The sequence below is a fragment of the Coenobita brevimanus genome, chromosome 110 (assembly GCF_032717465.1).
Source record: "Coenobita brevimanus isolate Jiangsu-jjx chromosome 110, ASM3271746v2, whole genome shotgun sequence".
Lineage (NCBI taxonomy): Eukaryota > Metazoa > Arthropoda > Malacostraca > Decapoda > Coenobitidae > Coenobita > Coenobita brevimanus.
Window position 1 is genome coordinate 43,517,014 of NC_137063.1, and position 21,474 is coordinate 43,538,487.

Here is a 21,474-nt window from a genome sequence, read left to right on the forward strand (position 1 = left end):
CTGTACTTTGCTAGGAGTTAAAATACATAATACATTACCCCAAGTAGGTACTGAAACCTGAACAGCACAAAGTGGGTCATAACATTTACCTGAAAGGTGCATGAGGATCAGGTTCAGCCAGAATGTAGCGATATCCATCTTTGTTGAAAGGGTGGTCCACTGGGTACCCATGTAACTTTGGTGCAGGCATATCCCCTCTTGCCTTCTTGCTACTGGTGGTTGTCTCTGGAACCTTCCTCTTTGTCCCACGACCCTTCCCTGACTGCTGCTGTTGTGCTGAGAGAATGATATAGGAATTAGAGTATGGCATTTGGCTGGTCTGGAGTAATAGTTTTCATGGAGCTACTATTTTCAGTGTACAGAGATGTCAGTTTGTTGCACAAGGGATAGCTGAGTGTCTGGTCGTTCAGTGTGGTTGCTAATTATGATATGGATATTTGGGAGATGGTTAGTGACACCTGAATACAGTATTAGCATATTTTTTCAGTGTTCTTATTAATGTGCTACTACTAAACATCTACAGTAGGTGGCTGCACTTTGCTTGTGATCATTAGGTAATGTGATCCTACATAAGTTGGTTTGTCAAGTGGTATGAGTATTGTAGTTACAGTATTCATGGTACTTTAAATGTGAATGCATGAATCACTTGGGTTTAAGTTCATGTAGACAGTGAATAATATTAGCTGGTATGTACTGGTGAGCAGAAATAATACATTTTGTATTTTGCGCTGCCTCATGTCTTCTAATAAAACTGTATGTAAAAGGTAACAACTAAATGAATAAGGTAACAAAAAAATGAAAGCAAACTAAAAAAGAACTGTACATACATCTCAACATATTATACCTTTTTAAATGTAGCTAATTTTTACCAAGATAACAGTATATCAAAATACTTCTTACTTTACTGCAGAAATAATTTTATGGAAAAAAAAAAAAAAAAAAGTAATATATTAAGAGAATGAGGTGAAAATATAAAGACTGCAAAGACATGTTGCAGCTTGGTCATCACAACTGAAACAAAAATTTCTGTGCCTGCAACAAAAATTTATTTATCTGTATAATATTATCCCATGAAATATAACAGAATCATCATTTTCCCTGCATAACTAAAAGGGTTGGAAGCAGGGAGCTGGACATTCCTCCTTCCCTCCTCAGTGTTCCCCCCAAACACTAACCAAGTTTATCAGTAGCCTCCCCATCTCCAGACTTCAACATTTCATTACAGTGAAGTCAGCTTGTGACTGCTGGACATTTCTTCTTCTTATTATTTTATTTTTCTTTTCATATCAGGGGTTAACAGAGATTTTCCAACTCTTTCAGTATGAAAATGAACAAAACTGTTTGGCTGTATCAAAAAATAGCATAAATACAGAGCACCACAGGGACTCTGTAAATGAGTGACAAGAGAGTGTAGGAGCTATGCAGTGAAGAGAGAAGTTTTATACCTCAGTAAAAAAAATATCACACAAGATTTACTCTTTGCAATGGAAATCTGGCTCTACTGTGGTTATAGCCTATTTATGAAAGAATATACCATTTATAGTCACCAGCTTCTGCATGTTTGATGTACTGTATATGTGACATGTAACACAGTATATGTTTCAGTTAATAAGAACACTATATTCTTGTGGTTATTTTTTTTTTCTTTTTGTTCAACTTAATACTATGGCTTAAAATTAGTATTTCAGTTACTTATAAAGGTATCCATTCAAACCAATTGTACAGTATAAAAATTTCTATGCGACAGCCAGTAACAGAATAACACCAAGCAAAGACAGCAAGAGTCTGTAAGTCATGTAAGATTATACAGCATGATATAAAATTGCCATGCACTAAAGCAAATGTTCATAAACGAACATAAATGGTTTGCAAAGTGACAAGCTATGCTGCTTTTAATCAGTGTATACAGATACATTAAACAGGAGTCTTTTTAGAGAATTTCATGATTGGTTGGGCAGTCAAAATTTCAAACAGGAAGGAAGCCATCATTATATGAAGTCACTCAGTATTTACTAAATAACCCAGTAAAATTCCTTTCAGGCTGCATTTCCCTTTTCTTATAGCTAGTGCTGGATACCAGTCCAAAAAGGAGTTTAATGTTTTTCTTATTTGAATATATGTACAATACCCATCGCCACTCAAACATATAGGCCAGTTGTTCTTTGTTTAGCAAGATATTTCTTTATTTTTCATATTGGGAATTCATAAAGTCATAAGGCTTATCAAACAGCATGCTTAAACAAAAATGTAAACAATAGCTCATACATCATTCAGTCCTTTGGAATCCAGGCTTCACCTCACAATCAAAACTATCTTTCAAGATTTCTTTTGAATTTCTCCTTATAGATGAGCTTCATATATTATATACCTGCCACACACAGTCCTTCCATTGACTGCCTGTTTTAAAAGAGGGATGCCATATCCTTGTCATGTTTCTCTGTACATACCTCCCTGATTTTTAATTCTGTAGTTTGCTAAACTTCCCTAAGCATTCTCACATTCATTCACCAAATCCTTCCACCTTCTAATTAGTCAGACATGCATCCTCCCACCTTTAAACTCACTGACAAACAGCTGTACCCTTTTCACCACCCTGTCTATATCCATTTTCTCTTCAGAACCATACCATGTAGACACACCCCTAAACAGGATGTTGATGTTCAAACTTTGGGAGTTGATTCTAGGGCCACTTCCAAGTATGAAATGTTATATTAACATGGGTCAAATTTATACCACTATGGATATACAGATACTGAAAACCTTATGTTTAGAATTCAACCAGTGTTGAAATAGCATTTCCCATTCAAAATTAGCCCTAGAATTATCTCCTGAATATTGTATGTCAAGTCCCAGGACATCCTGTATACTCTTTTATCAGTAGAGTTCCTCACTCTGCACACTTTAAAATTCATGATGTTTCTTCCTAACCACTGTCCATGACCAACACACATTTTTTTTAACAGTCTCATTTCTACTGCTCTCACTCTTGGCTTTTCACATTCATACCACATTAACCCATACAATCCCACCGTTGGCATGGTGCCGACAGTAAAAAAAAAAAGTCTCACTTAATCCCACTGATGTAATGGTGCAGACAGCAAAATTCGAGCCCTGTAGCGTGTCTAATTGCTTCAGTTTAGCTAATTTTTTGCTAAGGAGTACCTTAATGTATTGGCAACACTGTGCCCAAGCACTTGTAGCACTGAGTTTGGTTCTGGGTGGGTGGATAACATCAGTTGGCCGCTGTCTGTCATAGTGTCAGGATGTTGTGAAAAAGTGTCTGGGATTGGGTGGGTATAAAATTGCAAAATGCCTGGGATGGTAGGGGTTAAAAAAAAAGTCTCATAACCATATATTAATAAAGACACTAACACACCTTCATCCAATTATCTTGCAGCCTTTACATATCTGTTTTGTAGCTCTTCACAGAAGTAGCCATTTTTTCTCCACACTCTCTTCTCCACTTCCTTTACACATTTACAACTCTTTTTCAATTATCAGAATAAATGTAAGTAATGGAATGGGAAGCAAAGTTTGGAGTTCAAATGGAAGTGTGACAAAGAATGAGTCAGATATGTCTGAGAGATAGAGGAAACATTTCATCAATTTGATGGTGGGAGGTAAAACAAAAGCAACAGAGGGGGTATGGAGATGGATGTTGGTACTGTATGCCTGTGTTGCATGACCAGCTGACACAAAGGAAAACAAAATAACAGCTCATAGAATGAAGATGCATAAACTGGCAAGTGTAGATGACATTAATGGAAAAATGTTAGATGTATAGGAGAATAATACAGCCTGTCATGAGGTAATGGGATGGTGTTGGATGGCTAGAGAAGTGTCAGTGATAGTTCCTTGAAAGCAGGAAAAGGCAGTTATGAAGTGTGAGAATTATTGGGGGATCATTTTATTTGAATAAACCAGGAAATGTTTATGGATGAAAACAGGAGTGAAAGCATTAACGAAGATAAGACAGGTAATAAATGGGATGGATTAAGAAAAGATAGGGGTTGTAAGTACTCCCATTTAGAGACCAGTGACCATGCTACCATATGTAGATCCATCTAATGGCAACTTTCCTTGTGGTGTCTTGACATATCTCCCTGCTAAGTCCAGATATGGGAAAAGTGCTGTTTTTACAATTAGGATACTGGCAGTGAAATATTTTTTTGCAACTGAAGAAATTATATGCTGCATTCATGGATTTAGAAAAGTACATGACAGGTTAGACTGTGAGGGATTATGGCAGGTGTGAGAGGGAATCTGGTGAGTGAAGTTAATTTGCCTTATGGGAGCAGTAGAGCATGTGTAAACTTGGGAAAGAAAATTAGTGTAACATTCAGAATAAAAGTAGATATACAGCAAGGCTGTGCTGTGTTGCCCTGGTTGTTTAATTTGCACATCAGCAGGGCAATGAAGGAGTTGAAAATAAAGGAAGTGGGCATTAAAACTATAGCATTTCAGTAGGAAATGTACATACTGTCTTGATGCTGATGATGCAGTGGTGCTGACAGAAAATGAATGAGATATGCAGGGTGAGTTTAAAAGGATATGACCATGAAGGAAACTAAGTGGATTCAAATACAAGAAAAATAATGTTTAAAAGGAAAGAGTACCATACTGCGAATATTGTACAGTTGTTGTTGTTGCTCAACCCTGGTCTGTCTGGCCTAGCAGATCCATCAACCACATGTAAGAAGCAAATGTTTCTTAGGGGCCATCCTACAGATACAGTACATTACATAAACTGTGTAGGGAACTAGTTCCCCTTTGTGGCAGACAGCACCTCACCATGGGTGGACCTGGGTCCTTCCCAAGGCAGGGGCAGGGAAATATTAGGAAGGTTGGCTCCTAGGTGGATGCTGCAGCTGCTCAACCCAGGGTGCACAGCACCACCACGTGTTAGGTACCGCGTCAATTCCTACACAGTTGTGTACAGGCGAGAGATAAAGCATAACCAACAGCAGAGTACTGATAGGTGGTCAGTTGCCTGAGGAGGTAGTTAGTGTTAGGTATCTGGCAGTTGTGTTGTGCAAATATGATAAAACAAAGTGTGACGTAAGAGTTGGTATTATTTTGATGAGTAAGATGGTTAGTCTGAAGGTGAAATGATCTTTGTGTAAATGTGTGCTGACTCTGAACTTCTCATAAAAGTGAAACCCTGTCTGTGAATGCCAGAAAACTTTCTTGGTTCACAGAATAGAGATGAGTTTTTTTCAGAACTGCTGCAAGCATAAGGAGAATGAATGGACTAAGTCAACAGGAGTGAATAAAAGGGGATATAGGAGTAATATATGGACCTGATGAAAGGATAAGGAGAAATATTTTAGATGGTATGGACATATTCAAGAGAATGCTTATGGAAAGAGTACCAGTTTGTGAGTGATTCTGAAGAGTCAAATTGGAAAAGGATGATCATATGTGGTGTGATACAGTGGAAGAGTATTCTGATGAGAGGAAAGGAAGAGAATGAGGGATAACTGATAGCGACTGAAGGATGTCAGGATACATTTGACTGGAGGCAGCAATCTCCCACGTAGAGGAAAAGCATCAGAGATGATGACGATGATGATAATGATATGATACTTAAATCCACTGATTCAAATCTCTTCATTCACCAGGACATCAAACTGAGAGACAAGTTATTAAAAAAATAAATAAATAAATAAATAAAAATAAAATAAAAAACTATAAAATTAACTTTTTGTGGTTGCTATACCAAATTTTGATAAATTTTGCCATATATCACACATGTGGTGCATAGCAAAACTTAATTGTTGGTTGGGCAAAATTTCATACTGTATACTTGTCACTGCAGAGTCTTGGGTAAAATGTATAATAAAACTGTGCATATTGTCAAAATCATTTTCACCTTAGATTAGGATATATATGAATTTCAGAACATGCCATTCGCATGCACAGACAGACAGAGACAATCAGATTTTTATAATGCAAAAAGCTGAAAATTATTTCCAAATGGAATACATATTTATGTAAGCATTACAATACTCTGAAACAACCACTAGCATTTATTATTGCCCAAGCATGACAAAAACAGGTGAGGAAGATGCAGTCACTGCAGGGTAACAATCATCTAGGAATGCTAACATGCCTTTCTACTGTCAACAAACTATGATGCTTCAGTTATTTATCAAAACTAAATAACTTGACATACCAAAAGTATGGACAAACTTAAAACAAATGATGTCTAAATTCTCTGGACTGACTGTACTCTATATCTGGGTTACTTTCATGAATTATAGATAACTTAGGATTTTTTTTTCTTTTTAACTCTTAGGAATATGTCATATGAAATGGCCATACACTGTAGTATAAGCTAAAGTTCCGGTATTAAGATAGGTATGAATTTTGGGTTTGAAGTATAATAAATGTGGCAGTCACTGTAAATGAATCATTACATACAGTAGTAATATTAAAGGGAGGGATATGCATTTACAGTAGTGAATATTAGGGGGAAGGAATTGGATTTTTAAATACATCTGCATCACCAAGCATGTTACAAGCAACAAACAGCCTTATGCACTAATGTATACTTGTGAACATAATACCTGACATTTCAGGACTGAATGTACTGGGCCAATGTATAAACGTAATGGAAATACAGTACATAATACTGTACATGGAACTGAGGGAACAAAGCACAAGGGGCAAGCATTTCATTTGGGTAGGACACCTAACCTATCACTGCCATGATAACTATGCAGTAGGAAACAATGATGAAATAAATAAACAAAGCTTGAACTATGGCAGGTATGGGAAAGCAGGCAACCTTACCGGACTCCTGACGTTCTTCCCCCAGACCCTCCCCACCCCCCTCTTCTTCCTCACACCAGCTCTCGTACCAGATGCTCACAACTGCTAAAACTGCTCTCATTCTGGGACTAAAAACACTCAGTCTGTCAGTGTTGGCCTTGCTGAGAGATAATTTTCAAGGTTCTGCATTTGTATACTGTAGACACTTCAAGGATGACATTTAATCTGATGTTCTTTCATACAGTGGAATTACTTCCTGAGCTATACTGTACTGCATATCAGAAGTTTACACTTAAGGGTAATTTTATGCACCTTTTCTCAGTAGCTTACAGCAATATTTAGTTGCTTTCCACATAACTGGTTCCTTTTTTTATCTAAAATTTTTATGAGATGCTTTCATTCTGAGGCTACTCTTTTTAATTTCAAATAAATTTAGATCTTGCAAATAGCATGGGCATCCAGCATTATATAAATACCAGTGTATATTATTTACTGTGAAGAATATATCAATATGCAGTATACATTTTTCATCTGGTATCTGAATTGCACCACTGCTTCAGGGTAGTACAGGTATACCAAATGCAGTACTAAAATGAAATACAATAATATATAAAAATACAGTACATGAAATTTTAATGTTCATGTATGCCAAACATTACTCCTGTTTAAGCAAGGTCAACACTAGAGAATAATGAATGGTAGGATATAAGTTAGTTTTATTCTGGTCTTCATTCATGCAAATTTTCTTCCATAAGTCAGCTACACCAGGTAATTCTGCCCACACACTATATACAGGAATGCAGGTGCAAGCATTTTGAACCCTCTGCACACTCAACAACCAAACCTGGCTGACAGGAAGAGAAATCTTTATACTGAGAAGCCAGAGAAAACTTTTGTCTAAAATTCAGTGTCAGGGTAGCAAACTTATTTTGCCATATCCTATTGTAACATGTTCCATATGTTTACATTTTCCTAACTGTATCATAGTTTTCATTATCATAAACTGCTTGGTAAGATCAAATAAAATGATCTGATTATTATGAAGTTCAATTTCTAGTCCCAGAGTCTTGTCCAAGTGCACTGTTACCAAATTTTCATTGACAGCAACTACATACATACCCACACATTTTTTTTTTTTTTTTTTTGTATGTTAGTATTTCAGAACAACAGTAATATGTGCAGCTGGAGTTTCCCACTCTTTCTTGCACAAGCTGAAAACACATTTTGCTGTCAAACATCAGGCATGGTTATATACAACTGCATAACAGCATTCTCAAATTTTGCATCTGTTGGGAGAGAGTACAGTAGTATATCAAACATCACTTGCAGCAGATCAAAAAAGCATCACAGATGGATTAGTTTCAAAGCTTTAACAGAAGAATGCTTTTGAATACAGTATTAACATGAAGCCTGTCAACATGAAGATGTAAAGCAGTGAATGATGACTCAACTTTCAATCATATTCACTCTGCATTTTTGTAAAACTGCTACCAAAGCAGAAAATTACTACTCACCTCTGCTATCTATGTAACTACAGTATTTCTTTAATGTACAAGTTCAGGGTCCTTGACATGTAAATCTACATGGGTGTATCCAAAACATTATTCACAGAGATCTGAACAGCAGACTCCCCCCCCCCCTCTGCCTGAAGCAATGCTGGTGCATCACAATAAGGTGATTATAATACTTAAACTTTGAAGATGAAAGGAGTATTATTCTCATGATTATTAGTTTGACACCTATATCCAAGAACTTTATATTCACTACTGTACATAATGAAAAATACAATTTGTGGCAATATACTTAATAAAGACTTCATATGTTTATGGTATTAAAAAGCTACATGATTCATCCGCTGGTTGTGGTGGGAAGGTTATACACTTAACAGTACTGCTGGGTGTTATGACCAGAGGCAGAAGAAACGTAGGATCATGAGGCAAGGAGTTACTTTTGGATATATTAACTATTCACAGCAATCTGTTATGTACTTATACAAAAGCCAGTGCATGATCTTATTAAATAATAATGTTATTTAACGAGAACTTTATATTCCATGGAAATTTGTGTCTTTTAAGATAATCCAGTAATTATATCTCTTCTGTGATTAAGCCTCTAAACAGCCTATGACATTCCTTTCTCTGTGCACAAAATTCAAGTAAACTTTGTATTATAAAATTACTTAGTATGATAGCCAGAAAATTACCTATACTGGATTTTAGTTTAAATGATTTGTAATAAAACCTTTTAAAAGCACAGACTTTCCAAGTTAAACAAAAAGCTTGAAACTCGAGTCTGCATTCAGTTTCTGTATGGTGATGTAAAATGACAAACATTACTGAGGTGAAGTGAAATGAACCACTGTGGTGTGAGGGGTGAGGAAGAGCGAGGTGGGGGGTCAGTACGTACAGGAGCCGGTGAGAGGAGAGCGCCACCCACCCGGGGCGTCCACCAGAGGTCTGATGAGGGTCAGGTCAGAGGTGATGAGGCCAAAATAAGGATGGTGTTGTGTGGGCTCACCACTCACACCTGTCTCTTCCACTGTGAAATACGTGTCCACTTCTTTCATCAGGACACGCTGTAGCTGGAGGGTGGGTAAGTGCAATTTTGATTTAGGATGAGATCTGCATTTTCAGATGTTCCAGGCTGATGTGGAATGGAAACCGGATTTTGATATGAGAAAAATGTTAAAAAGGGGTATAATATATATTATGACTATTCTTAATTTCTTATGCTAAGTATGGGTCTTTGGTTTATAATATAGGCCCGTAATTTTCAACAGAATTTTGGGGGAGCTAGACCAAAGATATATAACTCTGTACTACAAACTTAAAATTAAATAAAAAAGCTTAAGTTTGCAGACCATCCGATACTTTTCAGTTGATTCTACCTAAAAGTTGATGTTTAATGAGGAATGTATGTTTAATGACAGAGGTGGGTTTTTAAATAAAAGACTTCACTTTCTGCCAATCTGAACTTTCAACTCAAATTGTGACTTAGTTTAATACTTTGGTCATTTTACATTTTTGTTGCACTATGCTGCACCTTTACCAAGACTGCTCTTTCATGTCTGTGGTAGGATTCAAGATGAAATATACCACCCTGCCTTTATTCTTTTGGAAATGATAAAATAATCAACATCTAAGTACTATTATGATTCAGTTTATGATCAGTTTAGATAAAATTTAGAAATAGTCGATCAAACACGCGTAGATTTGTTTGAATTTTCAACAATATTCAAAGTTTTTCTTCCTTTTTATTTTCAAGTTCAGCTTTATAAGCTCTCCATCTTAGTTGATGGTTTGACAAATTAATATACAAAACACACTGGGGAGGCTATAGTCCCCCTAGCCCCCCCAGAAATTATGGCCCTGAAATATATCCCCAAACGGGATTGAGGCGTCTGGCAATAGATAGATAGATAGACTTTTTAGAAAAATTTCATAAGGCACAGAGAGCTGTAGTAAATGCTGCCATATAATTAAGCAACGTTTTTCTAACATGACAAAGATTCGAAAATGTGTGTAATGGATGCAAGAGCTTATAGAGGTTGGGGGAGTGGACTTTCTGACCACTACTTGGTGGTGGCCAGAATTAGGATTCACGTAAGATGGAGGAATAGAAGAAGAGAAAGACGAGAGGAAGGAGTAGTTGCAAAGGGAGTGGAAAGGTTACAAGAGGATGAGAAAAAGGCAGAGTATAAGAGAGAAATGGAGGAACGATTGGGCAAATATGAATTGGAGCAGATGGGAGACGTGTGTAGGATATTTACAGAAGAAATATGTGCAGCATGTGATGTGGTGTGTGGAAGGAAGAGAAGACGGAAGGGGGTGCAAGGAACAGCATGGTGGACTGAAGAGGTGAGACAGGCCGTGGCACAAAAGAAGAAAGCATACAATGAATGGATGAGAAATAGGGGCATGGAAGAAGTTGAGAGGCGGAAGAGAGAGTTATATGTAGAAAGAAAGAGAGAGGTGAAAAGATTAGTAAGAGAGAGTAAGAAGAAAGTGGATGAGGAATTTGGAAGGAATTTGAGTGTAAAGTGGAGGGAATGTAAGAAACTGTTCTGGAGAGAGGTGAAAAGAGTAAGACAGGGTGGAAGTGAAGTTAGCAGGGGAGTGAAAGACAAAAATGGTAGATTACCAGGGGAAAAGGGAGAAAAAGTGAGCAGATGGAGAGAACACTTTAAGGAATTGTTGAACATAGAGGATGGAAGTAATACGAGTATAAGTGGCTGGGGAATGGCTGGGAGAAGGAGGGAGGTGAGAAGACAGGAAGAAATCAGTAGGATAGAAGTTGTGGAAGCAATGAAGAAAGTTAAATCGGGGAAAGCCCCAGGAATTGATGGAGTGTGTGGTGAAATGCTGAAGCATGGGGGAGAGATAGTAGTAGAATGGATGTGGAAGATGTGCAGATTGGCCGGGGAGGAATGTAGAGTCCCGGAGGATTGGAAGTCAGGTTTAATTATTCCCTTGTACAAAGGAAAAGGGGAAAAAGAAGTGTGTGGTAATCATTGGGGCATTTGTCTTCTTAGTATAATAGGAAAAGTGTATGGTAGGATACTTATTGACAGAGTTAGAAAAAAGAACAAAGAAATTAGTTGGAGAAGAACAGGGAGGCTTTAGGAAGGGAAGAGGTTGTGTAGATCAGATATTCATTCTTAGATCTTTAGTGGAAAAGTTTCTAGAGAAGGAAAGAAGTTGTATGCGGCTTTCATGGATTTGGAGAAAGCATATGACAGGGTGGATAGACAAGGATTGTGGAAACTGTTAAGAATATATGGAGTAGATGGGAAGTTGTTGAATGCTGTGAAGAGTATGTACGATGGTGCGAAGGCTGCAGTGCATGTGGATGGTGAACTAAGTGAATTTTTCTCTTTGATAGTTGGGTTGAAACAGGGATGTGTCATGTCTCCATGGTTGTTCAATCTGTACATGGATGGGGTAATAAAAGAGGTACAAGTAGGGTAGTTGATGTTGGAGTGGCCCTGGTGAGAGAGGATAGTGTTTGGAAACTCCCTGTACTATTGTTTGCAGATGATACTGTGTTGTTGAGTGAAGACAAAGGGGAGCTGCAAGGCTTGGTAGATGAGTTTGGGAGAGTGCATAAGAAACGGAATCTAAAGGTGAATGTAGGGAAGAGTAAAGTGATGGTCTTTGAAAGAGGTGAAGTCAGTGAATGTACAGCGAGGTTGGATGGTGAGGAATTGGAAAATGTGAGTACGTTTAAGTACTTGGGTAGTGTGATGAGTAGGGATGGAGGTTTGGAGGGTGAAGTGCTTGAAAGGGTACAGCAGGGAAGAAAGGTTGCTGGTTCTTTGAAAGCAGTGATAAGAAACAGGGAAGTGAGCATGGAAGTGAAAAAGTTACTACATGACAGTCTTGTGATACCAACTCTAACGTATGGAAGTGAAGCTTGGACGTTGTTGGAAGGACACAAGTCAAGAGTCAGAGCATTGGAAATGAGTTATTTAAGAGAAGCCTGTGGAGTCACATGGAGAGACAGGCTGACAAATGAGGATATAAAGAAGCGTTGTGGTGTGGATGTGGATGTGATAGGAAGCATTATGAGTAACACACTGAAGTGGTTTGGCCATGTGGAGAGGATGGAGGGTGAAAGACTGACGAAGAGAGTGTATGTGAGTGAAGTGGAGGGGGGAAGAGGGAGGGGGAGGCCGAAGATGAGATGGAGGGATGGGGTGGAGAGGTATATGAGAGAGGAGTGTGTGAGTTAGGAGTAGGGCAGTGAAATGGCGGGGAACAGGGCGACTTGCAGGTGATTTGTTTGTGGCCACCCCAAACGGGATTGAGGCATCTGGCAATAGATAGATAGATAGAGACAAAGTTCCTAACACCTTTCAGCTTAGTTGGTGGCCAAGTATAGTCAGACCAGTGGACAGATTTAACTAGTAATCAAGAAGGCTCATTCCTTCCTCATAAAACCTCACAGAAGTTCATGTTATCAGACATGACTTAGTACTCAAGTTGAGGGAGTGGCTTAGTTGTGGAAGGTGAAAACTAAATGTATACCATAGCATTTATTTATTTATTTATTTATTTTTTTACCGTTGTGTGCCAGGACTGTGTGGAACGTCTTGCAGCAGTGGTGAGTGCCTCCCAATTCTGTTCCAGGAATGGGATGACGTCACGCTGGAGGCTGTACATGGATCCTCCTCCACCCACCCGTGACCCGTCCTTGCCCCCTCCACTGTTCTGTAGGTTGGCCAGTGCTGTGATGCACATGTCTCGCAACTCTAAGAAAATTGGTAAGTCTTTTGTTATTACAGTTTATTTTACATGCTTCCTGTTACACATCTCTCATCTCAGATTAAATTGGCATTTTTGTTGAAATGTTTTAATTTGATCATTGCATTCACTGGGGATACTGTTAGCCCTATCAGGTTTCTGGGCCGGGCAGATTATGTCTGTGCTAGAGTCAGCTGCTCTTGCACTGGCCTACATCTTCGTGCTGCAATATTATTCTTTGATTGCTCTGTGTAAATACACTTTTCTGGATAGAATGTTGGTTTTGGTGTCAAGGAGACGTTGACAGAAGTGTTAATCAACAGTACAGAGCCCTCAAGAGCAACCTCTTGAGAGTTACTGATTCAGTATGTGGATGGACAAGAGGCCTACCAAGACATAAAATAACTTGGTGGTGGGATGAGGGTGTAGAAGCTGCAGTTAAGGAGAAAAGAAGGATTTTCTAGGAATGGAAAAAGGGTGGCAACAGACAGGAATATCTGACTGCGAGCATAGGGCTAGAAAAGAGGTTTACAGGGTGAAGTCAGTCACACAGACTTTTACCTGATAGCCTAAATCATGTGGAAAGGAAGAATATGATATTTAAGGTGGCAAATCAGATGAGGGAGAATAGGGATATCATAGGTGAGCAGTGTGTGAAGAATGGTGAAGGAAGGGTAGTGGTGAACAGTGGGGATATTACAGGTGCATGGACAGAGCATTACAGCCAGTTGTTGATTGAGGAGATTGACTAGGACAGGGAAGGTTTGGAGCCTGCAGATCCAGTGTTTGGCCCTTGGCCTTTGATTGACGCTGCTACTGTGAGTGGGGCAACAGGCAGGATGCAGGTGGGGAAGGCAGCAGGTGTGTCTGGGTTGACTGCTGAAATGTTGAAAGCCTTACTAGATTTAGGAGTGAGGTTATTCTCGGACATGACAAATACAACTACATATGAGTGTGTTTTCCCAGATGATAGGCTGGAGAGTGTACTGTAATTGTAAATGTGTACAAGGGGAAGGGTGATGTCCTGGAATGAGGAAATTATAGAGGCATAAAACTTTTAGACCAGATAATGAATGTAATGGAGAGAGTTCTAGATGGTATGATTAGAGAAAGAGTGAATATTATATGAGATGCAGTTTGGGTTTATGCCAGGCAAAGGTACCACTGATGCCATATGCACTGTTCGACAGTTAAAAAAAAACACACACAGGAAAGAAAAGGGAACTACTTTGTTTTTGTTGATTTGGAGAAGGCCTCAGACAGAGTTGCTAGAGAGGCGGTGCAGTGGGCAATGAGAAAGCTTGAGATCGAGGAGTGGCTAGTTAGGGTGGTTATGGCCATGTATGTGGGTGCTTGCACCCAGGTAAGGGTGAATGGAGATTTGAGTGATGAGTTTTCTGTGAATGCTGGTGTGCACCGGGGGTTAGTTTTGAGCCCTTTGTTGTCCATCATGGTACTTGAAGCCCTCTCACGTGACTTCAGAAATGAACTCCCATGGGAGATGTATGCTAATGATTTGGCGTTGACTGCAGAGAATGAAAGGGAGGTGGAGGAATGATTTAGGAAGTAGAGAGATGGTATGGGGCACAAGGGCTTGTGAGTAAATGCAAATAAAACAAAAGCGATGGTATCTAGGGCTGGTGGTGGTGTTGTCAAGGGGAAGCAGCCATGTGTGATTTGCCACACGGCCGTGGAAAGTTATTCCATCTTGTATAGTGTCCGTGATAAGAGGGTGCATAGAAGATGTAGTGGTATTAGAGACGGATTGCGAGATAATGCTGATTTTGTGTATGCGGTACGTCGGGGAGAGCAGGTGGAGACTGTACGCATGAAAGGACTGAACTTGCTGGGGGGTCACTTGCATGTGTGGAAGAGTTTTTTATTTGGGAGACATGTTATGTGCTGGAGGATGGGCTGGAGCTAGCTATGTGGCTAGAGTGAGGAATGGTTGGAAGAAGTTCAGGGAACTGTTGCCTCTCCTGACAACAGTTCCCTGTGCTAAGGGATCTTTGTATGCAGCATGTGTTAGGAGTGTAAAGCTGTATGGTAGTGAGACCTGGGCAGTAAAGGAAAAGGATATTCACAGGCTCAAATGTACAGAAATGACAATGATTAGGTGGATGTGCAGTGCAACCCTAAGTGTGAGGCCTGGGGGGGCTAGGTTTATGATGGAAGAGCTGAAGGGTAGGTTGAGACTGGGGTGTATTGGTGTTGTGATGAGAAGATAGATTGTGGTGGTTTGGGCATGTGGAGAAGATGGGGGATGATAATTGGGTGCAGAAAGTGAGAGATGTTAATGCTGGGGGTAGGGTTGTGAGAGGAAGACCAAAAAAGACTTGGGACAAGGTCACTGAGTGTGACCTCAGGGACAGGGGACTGAACAGAAGCTGCCAGAGACTGAGTTACATGAAGAGCCACCATTAGGTGACCAAGGCTGATGCATGCAAGCATGTTGGAGCCTTCTAAAACAAAACAAAATGAAATGATATACGCACAGAGTAGACTCTCGCTACACTGAACTAATTGGAGGGCAGCCTGTTTTGATAAAGCCAAAAGTTTGATAAATCCAGGGGTCACCCCCAGGTGGGAAATTAGACACATAATTGAAAATAAATCATTACATTATTACATTCTAGTACAGTAAATGAAACTATACCTATTTTACACTAACCTGACCAATAATTTTGCCCCTTTGCAGCTTATTTCATGTCCTTATCATAGCACTGCTTCATGCCTAGTATAATCTGTTATTACAACTTGACAATCATGATGGGAAGAGGGTAAATTTAGGCCAGGTTGAAGTAAAAAGTGTAGGAAGCACATGTACAGTATCTGTACATTGTACTGCTCCATTTATTGACCCTGGTTTGGTACTGCTGATGAAAGTTCGATGGGCCCAGAAGCGTTCAATAAATCCAAAATCTGTTATATCATGGTTTGATATAGTGGGGGTCTACATGTAATGTGTGTTTCTCTATTTATCAATCTATCTACAACCAGACACCATAATCCTGTAAGGGGTGGCTGTTTGTCTCAAGTTAGTAGTTTTAAGGGGAGGGGAAATGCAACAGTGGAGTACCCTAGGGCTCTGTCTTGGCCCCAATAATGTTTCTGATTTATATAAATGATTTGCCAGATTTGAATAGTTACGTGAGTATTTTCACAGATGATGCTAAAATCATGAAACATATTAAATGTATTGATACAGTAGTTATAAAAAGCGTATCAGATAGAGCCAGGATTCCGGGGACTTGAATGATGAGTGAATGGAAGCGTGGCCCATTGGAGTGGGCAAACTTGGGCTGTCTGGACGTTGCTACTCCTCACCCTGCCCTGGGGTGGGAAAGGAGGTCTGGATGATGATGATGATGTAAAGAACTGCAAGAGGACTTGGATAAACTCCACAGCTGGAGCCAGACATGGAAAATGGATTTCAGTGCTAAGAAGTGTCATCATGTATTAGCAATGGGAGTGAGTGAAAAAAGACAGCATCAGACATATAAAATGGGCAATGAGACAATTAGTAAAAGATGAGAAGGACTTGGGAGTAATTATTCAGGATGACTTGTCACCAGAAAGCATTTACAGTATATAAACAGAATCATGGCAGCACTTATGGATTACTGATCAACATGAGAGTGGCTTTTAATTATATGGACGAGGAAATGCTGAGGGAGTTGATAGTGATCATGAAAAGACCAAGACTAGAGTATGTGACTGTGGTATAGTCACCTCATTTGAAGAAGCATCTTGATAAAGTAGAGAGGGTAATGAATGGCTACAAGGTTGATACCATGCTTAAGAGAACTTACCTATGAGGATATAGTGGAAAAACTGAAGTTACTAACACTGCTTGAGAGAAGGAAAAGTGGTGACTTGATCACAATGTTTAGAAATGTAAGAGAACTGGAAAAGGTGGATAGAGAGGATCTTTTTGTGCTGGAAAATGGAAGAACAAGAGGTCATGACTTCAAGTTAAGGAAAAGAAGATGTCTTATTGATCTTAAAAGGTTCAGTTCCCAAACAGAAGCATATGTACTTGAATGACCTGCAAGGAGGTGGTGCAGGCATAAAACATTCATGTGTTTAAAACTAGATTGGATAAATGTAGCTATGGAGACAGGACAACACGAGCTTATCTCAGTTCCTGTGTACTACAAATAGGTGTGTGTGTACACACACACACACACACACACACTCTATCTCTCTCTCTCAAGTACCGGTATATCACCTGTTAGTTGCCACAACATAGTAAGACATCCTTGCATAAAAGGGCTTAAATGAGACTGTTTTTAACAACTTCGGCTCAAAGGCCTCTAGTAAGTTAAGTTTTGTAAAACTGCCCTGGCCTGAGAGATATTTAAAAACGTTTCCTCATTTCGAAAAAGTTAATAGTATACATTACACCACAAAAATGAAACTAAGCAACCTTATTATTAAGCAGGTTACTCTACTAAGTTTAAATGCATTTTTATGCTGAAATGTGATGCAATTAGCAGTGAACTTATTATTTTTTTACTGTACAGCAGTAAACAGCAGAAAAAAAAAAAGGATAAGAGAATGTTCCGAAACGTACTCTGTAAGAAGTAAAATGTCATTTTTATAGTATTAGAATTTCTGTGTTCTCTGCCTTTGTTATCCTGTCTCATGAAAAATTGTAAGGTGAGTACGGTAACTCAATACATTAGCAGACAAAACAAACTGAAAATAACCAACCATATTGTAAAACTTCAGTCACCTTGCTACAGTATTTTGTATTAAGCATAATTAACTACATCTGATGGTGCTGCATTATCATATGTGAAACTTATCCATGATTGTATAAAACAACTTTATGTTAGCCAACATTATTAACCGATTGTGAAAGGCTAGGCACTCCAGTATGTATGATGAACAATATTAAGTGGACATTACATTTCTAAATGGCAAATGATTCTGGAGATACAATAATTCATATATGAGAAGCAGTAATCAGGTATACTGCATAAATAGTTCTGTGTGGGAAACTCCAAATTAACTTACGAGCTTGTGTTTTCTTAAAGACTTCAACTCCTGTTGGTGAGCAGTTCTTGCAGGTGAAAGAATAATTAAGCATGAATGGAACCAGCTTGCCAAGCTGGTAGCTGATACATGATTCATGGAACCAAGAGCCACACTGCCAACACATCAGCTCCACAGAGCTCAGGTTACGGAGCTTCCCGCTGTAAAGTCAAATACAATAACTACAGTTACCGTAGTTGATTAGTTTGTAGTTGGTTCTGAACAGAAACAGGGACAGTTCAGTGTTTGTACCTAAAGGTGAGAAAATTCCAAGTGCTGCTTACTTTAAAAATGGCACAGCAATAAAGTCTTCATGAATGCAGCTTTGGAACTGCTAGAGACTACAATTATACAAACTGCATCAAATAATTAAAGGTGTTCACATGCTAAAGTGGTAACAGAGTGCTTCTGGTAAGAATTTTTGTGGAAAATATGTATGCCAATTATACTGGAAAATACTAAAGAAGTGCATAACCAGTAAAGTCACTCTTGTTTTGCACAGATAATGTGTCACAGCCTCCTTTGGTGAAAGAGTTGATCCTATAATATGAGGTTTATGATTCATTTTATCTTGCATTAATTATATTTCATGCTAGACAAACTTCAGATATTTTTACCTGTTAAATGGGCAGCACAAACCTAAAAAGAGTGGTTAACTGTAATAATTAGCTCATGACATTATGAGTGATAGGATTTAATCTTATTTATCCAGCATCTTAGGATTTTTACCCAGCAGAAGCTATTATTGCCTTTTATAGGATGAGATAGAATAAAATCTTCAGTGTGCTGACTCAAAGGGTTTAGTCCCTGAAGGCCTGATATTGTATCTCATCCTGTGCATAAAATTCTGTAGGCTTTAAGTATTGTATTTTAAATAGCTCAGCAGAACAAAATGGTCTTTGAAGAAAACTTTAGTAATCACCCCATGGAAATCCTGTCAGCTCAGCTAGCGCACATGCACGCACACACGCACGCACACACACACACACACACACACACACACACACACACACACACATCTTGTTTGTCATATAACCTGCCTGTGTCTTCAGAGTTCCCATGGATTATGTGTGCATCCAGGGTGAGTTCCTTCATGTGTCAATTTAGTGTTTTAATAGAGGCTGCCTGCTTGGCCTTTGGTGGTGCAAATCCTGTGACTGCTTGTCTTCTTGCTCTCCCTTTTTGTGAACTCCATTCCTTAATTTTTCTTCTTTGTTTTCTTGGTGTGTGTGTGTGTGTGTGTGTGTGTGTGTGTGTGTGTGTGTGTGTGTGTGTGTGTGTGATTTCAGTTTTTTCTTTCACATTACCCTGCAGGACAAGAGTTCCGTTACTCTCATAGGTGTCTTGGTTTGCTCAGCAGCTGTTTTCCCTTGACTGTGATTGCTGGGGAAAGAGATGCTAGACATGGACCCTCCATGCCTTTCTCCTCCATCCCTCTTGGCTGCCTGTGAGACAATGGAGTGTCACACCTCCTGAATCCCTTCTGTAGTCAAATTAAGCAATGATCGTTCTTTGTGACCTTGTGATTTAGAAGTCCCAGACAAGAGTGAGGCATTTCAGGCAGAAGGCAAAACTTCTCACAGACCAACTCCCATTGCCTACAAGCAGGTCATGCCAGTTCATCAAAGGCAGTTTTTCATGCTCCAACATGATCCCAGCTGAGGTGAGGAGGCTTCTTTTTGGAACTTCATCTCCCTCCACCCCCATGGGCATCACACTAACTAAAAAGCTCTTCATGGTTTCTGACAGGATGCTGTGTCCATTCTGAAGAGGGCAGCAGCACACAAGGTGTGTGAAGAACATCCCAGTTTGGTCTCATATCTTCATGACATATAGTGTGACAAGTTGCCACAAGACGTGTTGTTGTAGTCTACAGAAATGCCCAGTTTTTCTGCACCTCCTGACAGGAGACTGTGTCTATTCTGATGAAAGCAACATCACACATGGTTTGCTGTGGCTGTATCATTCCAATCATGAGTTTGTGAGTGCCATGACATAAGAGATTTTTTTTTTTTTTTTTTTTTTTTTTTTTTTTTTTTTTTTAAGGCATTGCTCACTATGACTAAGATAACACATTGGCTGAAAATAAGATTGCATGTTTTACCCACCCATGGTGAGGAGGAGAAAAAAAATAAAAACTACTATAGCCTAAATGCATTTGGCTTACCAGTATCCACATGATGATAGTCCTCCCTTTTCCCCCACATCCACCACTCCTGACTCCATAATCTCATTATCATCTGAATCATAATCCATTCTGATTCTGAAATAAATTAAAAGTTATTTAGTAACAACTAGTACAGCGACCTTCATGATATGATGACCCAGTATGTGATGAATTGCTTATATGATGACTAAAGGTTAGGACTTTTTTTTGACATACAAGAAAAATTATGAGTCCATATGAAGCCTCACTGATCAATATGTGATTGCTGCTTTTGCGTATATGACTGCCTACACACAAATCTACAGTACAATATTGTAATTTGTTGTTCCATGATGGCCTTTGTTCATTCATTCATTCATTCATTGCCAGACGCCATGTATCCCAGACGGGGTGGCCAAGGGCTTAGAGTTAATTGTTTTACAGGGAGGGGCACTAATCCTCCACCAACCCCACTTGACGTAGGGATGCCAACAGCATCTGGTGTTCCCAGGCGGTCACCCATCCAAGTACTAACCAGACCCAACGTTGCTTAACTTCGCTGATGTCACTATTGAGTGTGTTAGTGTCAGTGATGGAGCAATAGTGTGGTGTTGGAGTTCAGTTTAAGCAGTGAGTGAAGTGCAGTGAAATGAAATAACTACTGTACCAGTCAGGTAAGTTGGAAATCTGTTTTTATACTTATTTTTGGTGGTATGCATCAAGTGAAGTGCAGTCATGAGAAGTAACTGCACCAATCCTTAACGACTGAAGCATCACAATGTTGTGAACATTGATAAGGATAGAGAAACCCACACTAGCAGATGAAAATACAGTAGAGTATATACCAGGCATATACAGTACTGTAATCACTTGATTATTTGGACGCTCTGCATCTGAACTTTTGGCCTTGGCTCTGTTATTTCCATATCCGAACATAAAATATCCAACATCGCCAGTTGGGTGGCATACATATTCAAAAAATCGATTTGCTGGCTGGCCGGCCTCCCTGGCCAAGCGCAGCTAATAGACCCTAACCCACAAGCTGAGCAAAAATGGCTGTCCACCTCCTCACCGAACGGTCAAAGTCCCCCATCTGCTTGGATCACTCGGATACTACCGGCCGCATGCAAGTAATACAGACCATAACCCACAAGCTGAGCAAATATGGCCATCTGACTCCTCACTGAGTGGTCAAAGTCCCCCAGCTGCCCAGATCAATCGGACACTCCCGGGCACATGAGGCCGTCTGCCTCCCTACCGAATAGTCAGTGT

At 39.4% G+C, this 21,474-nt stretch overlaps 1 protein-coding gene across 1 annotated transcript in view; it reads right to left on the minus strand.

Annotated features, from left to right (window-relative positions):
- The window catches only part of ash2 (Set1/Ash2 histone methyltransferase complex subunit ash2), a 28,482-nt gene extending 8,140 nt beyond the window's left edge, over window positions 1-20,342 (minus strand). Inside the window, exons 1-5 of the mRNA XM_080286057.1 lie at window positions 20,224-20,342; window positions 18,039-18,217; window positions 12,837-13,024; window positions 9,181-9,355; window positions 90-276 (exon numbers count right to left, since the gene is read on the minus strand). Of these exons, the coding sequence (XP_080142183.1) occupies window positions 90-276; window positions 9,181-9,355; window positions 12,837-13,024; window positions 18,039-18,217; window positions 20,224-20,312 (818 nt within the window). The 5' untranslated portion in view covers window positions 20,313-20,342. The remainder of the gene's footprint in view (window positions 1-89; window positions 277-9,180; window positions 9,356-12,836; window positions 13,025-18,038; window positions 18,218-20,223) is intronic.
- Between the last annotated feature and the right edge of the window lie 1,132 nt (window positions 20,343-21,474).